At 31.5% G+C, this 8,005-nt stretch overlaps 3 protein-coding genes across 3 annotated transcripts; 2 read left to right on the top strand and 1 right to left on the bottom strand.

The window, feature by feature from the left end:
- Positions 1-398: 398 nt before the first annotated feature.
- Positions 399-1,217, bottom strand: LOC150025205 (Avr9/Cf-9 rapidly elicited protein). Its single transcript, XM_090295897.1, has one exon. The coding sequence runs from the start codon at positions 1,067-1,069 to the stop codon at positions 533-535; it is 537 nt and encodes a 178-aa protein (XP_090152023.1). The 5' UTR covers positions 1,070-1,217; the 3' UTR covers positions 399-532.
- A 1,604-nt stretch (positions 1,218-2,821) lies between these two features.
- Positions 2,822-5,489, top strand: LOC137821657 (lachrymatory-factor synthase). Its single transcript, XM_068626356.2, has 2 exons — positions 2,822-2,887; positions 4,787-5,489. Exon 2 carries the CDS (start codon positions 4,817-4,819, stop codon positions 5,297-5,299), a length of 483 nt encoding a protein of 160 aa, XP_068482457.1. The 5' UTR covers positions 2,822-2,887; positions 4,787-4,816; the 3' UTR covers positions 5,300-5,489.
- A 608-nt stretch (positions 5,490-6,097) lies between these two features.
- LOC137821656 (lachrymatory-factor synthase) lies at positions 6,098-6,894 on the top strand. The gene has a single exon (XM_068626355.2). It carries the CDS (start codon positions 6,239-6,241, stop codon positions 6,734-6,736), a length of 498 nt encoding a protein of 165 aa, XP_068482456.1. The 5' UTR covers positions 6,098-6,238; the 3' UTR covers positions 6,737-6,894.
- The last annotated feature ends 1,111 nt before the right edge of the window (positions 6,895-8,005 follow it).

Raw genomic sequence — 8,005 nt, 5'->3', positions numbered from 1 at the left:
CCTTAAACAGATATTTTTGTTAATGGGTATTGATTGTGGTTTACAACCATAGGTTTGGTGTTATTCAAACTAGGGCAATTAATTATCCTTTCACCACCAGATCTCTTACTGGTTAGGTTAGTTTCCCAGTGATTCATTTGTTAATTCCATGAAAAATTATGAAAGGAAAAAGATTGTATAAGCCAACTATTCTGCTACCAATTGTAAGATACAAGGGTTGAAGAAACTGTTATAAAGTCTAAGTGTTGTTCATCCTGTTCCATAAATGACGACATCTATATAATGATTTTGACTGTTAAGCATGACAGTGAAATTAATATATCTTTAGGTTTTACAAACGTGATGGATGAACCCCAAGAACCCTTCTTAATTAACGGAAATAATTAAGTTAAAGAAGGTTAAAGAAAGTAGCAACGGTTTAATTTTGTTGGTAACATGGAAACTGGTAAGAACACCATCCATTGCAGTAAGTAACATACATGGAAGACTAATTAATTAACTACAGTTTTCACCACACATTATTCTATACACGTCAGCAATAGTGATCCAACCATTTCTGCAACCTCAACTCTCTGTAGAACCTCGCTATGAACTCCTCCGCAGCCTCGTCCACGTGGAAATCCTTCTCCACCACGTCGTTCAGCAAGGAAGCCGCGGAGCCGGCGATCTTCACGCGCCTCTCTACGATGCTGTCACCACCGGCACCGTCGCGGCACATCCTGACAGCCCGATGAGCCGGCGAGCGGCGGGAGGAGGGCGGGGAGAGCTTCCTCCGACCGGCATGCGAGAGGCGCGGCGGGCTCCCGCTGCAGCTGAACTGATACTCCAGCGGCGACACGAAAGACACGTGAGCGTCGCGTGGGCGGCACGTCAGGGCCTGGTGGTGGCGCACCACGACCTCGTTGAGCGCCTTCCCGATGTTCCTCCCCCACTTCATGACGTCGTTTTGTATGAAGAAGCCGAGGAAACGCACCGTTTTGGAGAGCTTCTCCGGCACGAGCGGCTGGCGGTTGGGGTCCATGCATGTGATGTCTGCCACATGCGGCAGAGTGAAGTGTGTCCGTTTCATGTGTGGGAGAAATTAAGCTCGAGTGGTGTGGTCCAATTACACAGACAAAATGATGGAACTGGTGAAGAGGGTTTGGTTTGCGGGTAGAGAGAAATTTATAGGAATGAAAGTAGGTAAGATAAGTGCAGAGAAAACAAAGTTGGTTTGTTTGACGTTGATGTTATCAGGGATAGTGAACCCTATAATCATTACAGTTTTATTGTGCATATCCTTCTTTTTCCCCTTTCCTCACCAATTATTGTGCTATTATATATAACACCTACACTTATTCCTCTTCTTTTCTCCATACTTTATCTTCTTAATTAATAATTAATTTTTATATAAACAAGTCCCTCTCAAACAGTTCAAATTTAAAATGGTTAGATGGGAATTGAATTGATTATATATAGTTGAACATAGTATGATATATAGTTGAAGCAGCTAAAGTCCCACACTGGTGGTGTCTTTGTGACCTTTGAGTGACCATTGTCTGTGTTGTGGACCCAGTGGTACCTTTAGTAGTAGACTAGTAGAGTGAGATTTTTCTTTTTTGTACTTTATTACAGTGATGGATATATAATTATAAAGCATGGACAGAGATTACGCAGATATATAGTTATAAATTAGGGATATCAAATATGGAGGGGTCTCCAAATGATAACTTTTTGTTAGCCTAAGTTTTCCTTTAGCCCTACATTATCCATATTTAATTCCCAACTTACATGTAAAGCCTATGTAAATTCCACACTTTGCTTATTTTATTTTCTCCTATGGCCTACCATCATCATGACAGTATCAATTATCAGGAATCCTATAAAAACTTTTATTTAGTCGGTGATCCAATTTTGTATTATATACACCTATCTCACAAATTCAATTATTTAACCTCAAAATCTTTCATTTGTTCTTATCGAAAGTAGTCACTCTTATATATATCAAACTTTTGTTTCACTTTGTACTTAATGCTTTTCTCAGCAACTAACATCAACTTAAAGCCATCTACAATGTATACTCGTGAAATTAACTAACACACATATTAGTCAAATTTTATGTTATATGATTTAATTTTACAAGAAATTGTAGAATAAATAAATATGAATAATAATAATAATAAACAAGATTAACAACATTCCAAATCATTTTCGCTTGGTCGTTATCATGATTTCATTCCTTCATCAATTGCCTGGTTCCAATTTTTATTCTCTCACATGCAAATACTTATCTCTATGGCATGTCATTGTCATCGTGATAATGATTTCATTCAGCTGATTATTCATCTCATCAATTGCCCAGTTCCAATTTTTACTCTTCATACGTAACTTCATATCATGGGAATATCATGTAATTAGGTATTGTGTACGGATATTTAGGAATTTAAGTATATGTTTATATTAGAGTGACTGTAGACGCACACGATTTTAGGAGATTTTATTTTATTGATTAGTTATGTATAATTAAAATAAATCTTGATAAACACGCAATGAAGTCAAATACAATTATAATAATAAGTGTATTAATTGTATGATATATTTCTTTTAAATTTAAACCTCTATTGAAATGCATGGAATCGATATTATGACAGTCTCAATGTTCTGGTCTCGTAAAAGTCTAAGTATTATTACATAATCATAGCTGAAGAATACGAGAAAGTCCCAACTTTTTCTGTCTTTCTTCCTATCACTTTCTCTTTACTTAAAAGTCCCACATTGTACACATAAAATCATGAGTACTCTCCTTACCCAGTATAATAGGGAGGAATTTCAGAACCTATGTAAGGCTTACTGGTAAAGTGTGGATATTGCCTTATCCAAATCTCTCATTGAGTGTAGTCAACTTGAGGTAAGTCAATTTATTTCTTTTCTTCTTATTTAATTTAATATGCTTCAAAGTTAAAATTACTTTATATTTTCTTCAAATTAGATTACAAAATAGGGTTTATAATTTAAGGGTTTAGTAATAATGATACTTTAGATACACTAAATAGTATTTTTAATTTTTTATGTTTTGCAATTTTCTTATTTTGTACATTTATGTTCTTAAAATATTTTATTTTAACCGTTTTAGTTAAAACTTTACATAAGTTAAGAAATTAGTTTACATGTATGTTAACATGGTTTCGTTTTTAAAATTGTTCCTTTTGATATTTTATGTTTTATTGAAAGTTTATTTTGATAATTTCCTTAACTAAAACATTAGTTAGGTTAACAAATACGCCAGTAAAGATTAACTAAAATATGTATAGAGTATATTTGAACTCTTAATAACAGTAACTTCTTTAATGCACTTTTGGGTTCTTGTTTGAGTACTACAAAAGAGGTACCGGAAATTCTTTTGGATGCATTTTTTAATTGGTTTTTGGTGAGAGCCTTCTAATTTAAAGTTTAAAATTTAAAATCATAAACCAAGAAATATGTTTTACAAAAAAAACTATCTCATCTTGACTTTTTATTATATCTAGAGAATACCCTAAACCCTCAAGTATCCTTTTAATTTCATCTTAATTCTTTGCTAATAAAGGTAACACTGTTTGGACTAAATAGATTAATAGAAAATATAATTAATTTCTCTTCCGAGAATAAAAATGTATATGTAAACAAGTCTAATTAAATAAATTTAGTAAAGAACACATTAACAAATTTATAATCAAGAAAATTAGGTAATTGGTAGTTTCACATCATAAGTTTAGACATTATAAGAAATATTGATAAGAATCCTAAAAAAATCCACATGTTAACATCATTATTTCTCCTATTTCTTGTAGGAATAACAACTTTTATACTCTAGAAGTCACAATGTGTTTTTTTTTTTGATTCTTGATTCTTGATTTTTTTTATCCAAAACTGATTCTTGATTTTTTTTATCAAAGTCATTTTCATGGTTTTTTTTTTGTTTCTTTTTCTAAATAAGCATGTTTTAACTGTTTCAATTTTTTTTTATCAATGACAAAGAATAAATAAACATTAACTATTATAGGAAGTGATCCAATCTAAATCATAATCAAACCGGAAACAACCATATAACATGTCAAATATAATTGACATAATTCTTTAATTATAATTTTTCATTGTTTTCTTTAATCATATAATTCTAGCATTAACTTTTTTAATGTAATGCTACTTCAAAATCTTGTGTTGTGTTTTAAATAATTATATCTTCTTTTATTAGAAGAACAAATTGAAATAATTCTTTAATTATAATTTTTAATTGTTTTCTTTAATCATATAATTCTAGCATTAACTTTCGTATGTAATGCTACTTAAAATCTTAAGCCTTGGGTTGTGTTTTAAATAATTATATGTTCTTTTATTAGAAGATTGTTCTTGTAGTAAAGATATTTAATTAAAAGAAACTACCACATGGGGATTGGAGAAATGAATACTTGACGTTTGTGTAACTTTAATGATCAGCAGCATATACCTATTCCATTTCTATCATGTGCAGTTGCACCACTGCTTTTCCTCTATTTCTTTCCAAAAAAAAATAAAATATAGACATACTTTTACTTTCTTATTTTTTTCACTTAATTTCTATTATATTTTTCTTTTCACAACACTTTCTACCTCTATTACTTCCTTTGAGTAATTATATCAAGACATTAACACCTCATGTCAATCCCCACATTAACTCTAGTTTATAATTTGCATCATATACTAATTAATTATCATATATCTAGTTTGTGCAATTTCTCTATTAACTCTAGTGATGTATAATTGTTTGACTATGTATATATATCTCAAGTGTAACCAATAGTTATATATACAAAAAATTATGGGAGAGGAATCTGATCCTAGATGGGAAGGTAAAGCAGTGGTTGAGCTAGCAGACACCACTGCAGAAGTAGCATGGACTGTTCTAGAGGACTTCTGCAACATACACAAGTGGATCCCCTTGGACACATGTTACCAACTAGAGGGGATTCTTGGCAAACCTGGTCTCATCCGCTATTGTGCTTCAAGCATTGTTGATGATGTTGATAAGACCTCCACAGTCAAGTGGGCCAAAGAGAAGTTACTTGCCATTGATCCTGTTCAGCGATGTTTGACCTATGAAGTTGTTGAGAACAACATGGGATTTAAGTTCTATCTGGGCACATTCAAAGTGCTGTCAATGAAGGAGGATGGATGCAAGATTGAATGGGAGTTTGTCTGTGATCCTGTTCAAGGGTGGAGTCTTCAAGGTCTGGAGTCGTATGTTGAATCTTCTCTCCAGGTCATGAAGAAGAACATCGAACTTGCATACAAGGCAGCCTAGGTTTTGACATCGGACTGCATAATGAATGAATCTGGGTGTTTGAAGCTTTTGCAATTAATAATCAAGCATACCTTAAACTAGTGTTTGTTTGTTGTTAAACTCTTTGTTGTGCAAGCCTTTTGTTTGTTTGAATGCATTCAAAACTTTGATTTATCTTAAACTAGTTCCCTTAATCTATATTTATGGAATACCTCTATTTTTTTTTAACTTTACTAATTATTTTTTAGTTCAATTTTTTAAATATTACATACACATATATTTATATATTACCAATATACCATACCTGACATTATTTTTCAATTGTTTTTACTTTTAATTTGTTTTCCAAAATAGTCTGTATTTTATTATTTCAAACTTTTTAAAAAATAAAAAATGTTATAGGAAAATGATTTTTTTTCCAATGAAACACAAATACACAACATAGCAAGGTGACATGTACAGTAGAGAGAGCAAACATCTTAGAAACTCATTACATTAAATAATGGGGGGTTGTTGTACAGTAGAGAAAGCAAACATCTTAGAAACTCATTACATTAAATAATGGAATAATGGGTTGTTGTTTTATATTTATTTTTTTACTGTGTGTTTATTTGGTTTTTATTTTCATGAGAAAATAAAATCAATGTCAAACAACTAAAATTTCGTTATTGAAGTTTTCTTTTAAATAGTTATCAGTGAATTCACCCAATCTAATTTTGTATTTATTTCTCTCCACCAATGTATTCAAAACGTGTAAGCTTTATCATAACTATTTTGCCCTTCTTTTAATAAGTGATATCTTTTGTCATTTTAATTATGTGGTTGCAAGAGTTTGCGCACTTCCCCATTAACTCTGGTGACGCATAGAATATTTTGCTCAGTATTCATATATATCTCTGAAGTCTCAGTCAAATAATTACTCACTCTAACCACCACCTTCACTGTCATAGGTAGACAGCAATGACAGAGGAATCTAACCCCAAATGGGAAGGTAAAGCCATGGCTGAGCTACCAGGCACCGATCCACAACTACCATGGAATGCCTTGGAAGATTTCTGCAACCTACACAAGTTGCTTCCCATAGAAACATGTTACCATGTAGAGGGAGTTTCAGGTCAACCTGGTCTCATCCGCTATTGTGCTTCCATTGTTGAAGAAAAAGGGGTTGCTGATGATGCTGAGAAGACAACAACCATCAAGTGGGCCAAAGAGAAGCTCCTTGAGATAGATCCCGAACAACGCTGTTTGACCTACGAAGTTGTTGAAAGCAACATAGGATTTAAGTCCTATGTAGCCACACTCAAGGTGTTGCCCATCGGCCAGGATGGATCCAAGATCGAGTGGAGCTTTGTCTGCGATCCTGTTGAAGGCTGGAGCTTCCAAGATTTGAACTCATACATTGAGTCCTCTGTGGAGTTCATGGCCAAGAAGATTGTGCTTGCACATAACTCAAACTAGGTAGAATGAAATTATGATCTTTCTGTGCCCTTTTCATCATTTCATCTTGCTTTTAATTTCCTGTTATGTTTTTGTTTCATCTCATTAGATCTGATCAGAACTTATCCATCAGTTCAAATAACAGGGTACAATTGGTAAAAAACATCATTTTTTTTTAATCCTGGATTAAACCGAATCTGTTTAAATTATTGTTTAAGGTCTGAGTTACCTCGTAATTCACCTATAATATTTATTTATATTCTTTTATTATAATTATTTATTACTGTCGAAAATCTCACTTAGTGAATATAAAAATATTTAGTAGTATATAAGTAAATATAAATTTTATTTTTATAATATAATATTGTATCACATCATTAGAGTTTATAAAGTTTGTTCTAGTTATAAGAAAACTGGGTTAGGGATCCACGATCCTATAAATAATAGATGTAAAATAAGAGAATTTAATAAAATAAAAAAATTAATAATATGTAAATGAGTGCAGATTAAAGTTAAAAATCTACTTTATAATCATGTAACCAACCGATCTCTCGTAAAACTAAAAAATCAGTAAATAATTGTTTATTGATATATCTATTGCGGTGTTTTGTCTTGTAGTTTCTGCCATTTTTGTTTTTATTAGTCACAGACGCAGCCCATGTATGTATCTGCATCCTTCATGTCAATGTGTCACAGAATAAGAGTTTCCTTCCTGTTCCATCCATCTTCTTTCAATATCTTTAATTTTTATAAAAATATTTTTATGTTAGACAAATCATTTGCAAATATTACTGAAAAAAAGAAAAATAATTAAAAATATAGAAAAACTAGATCAAAACTTCTTAACAAAAAATGATACATAGAATTTGGATACCTTTAATTATTTATACAATAATAATACGGAGATAAAATACAAACAAAATAATACACGTAGAGAACTTAGATTCTTTACAAAGGATAATATTATGTAGAGGGCAAATCCTATAAAATAATTTTTAAAAAGAGTGAGTAAAAGTAATATCACTTTAAATTAGTTAGATAAAGACATGATAATGACATTTTATATGTCCTTCCTATATTACTAAAGTCTTGAAAGCTACAAGTAACCTCTATTTTTTTTTTTTTCACTTGGATTAGTGGGAACAATAATTACTATTATTTAGCTAAAAGGATAATAAATTTATTTGTTTTCCTAATAAAATTATTGTATAAAAAAATTATGCTAGAATTTAAATAAATAAAATACATCTTCCAAAATGAAAAAAATATGTGCAAATAAACAATATTTAT

Source organism: Phaseolus vulgaris, chromosome 9, assembly GCF_051622355.1.
Source record: "Phaseolus vulgaris cultivar YP4 chromosome 9, ASM5162235v1, whole genome shotgun sequence".
NCBI lineage: Eukaryota > Viridiplantae > Streptophyta > Magnoliopsida > Fabales > Fabaceae > Phaseolus > Phaseolus vulgaris.
This window is presented reverse-complemented; position numbering and strand designations above follow the sequence as displayed.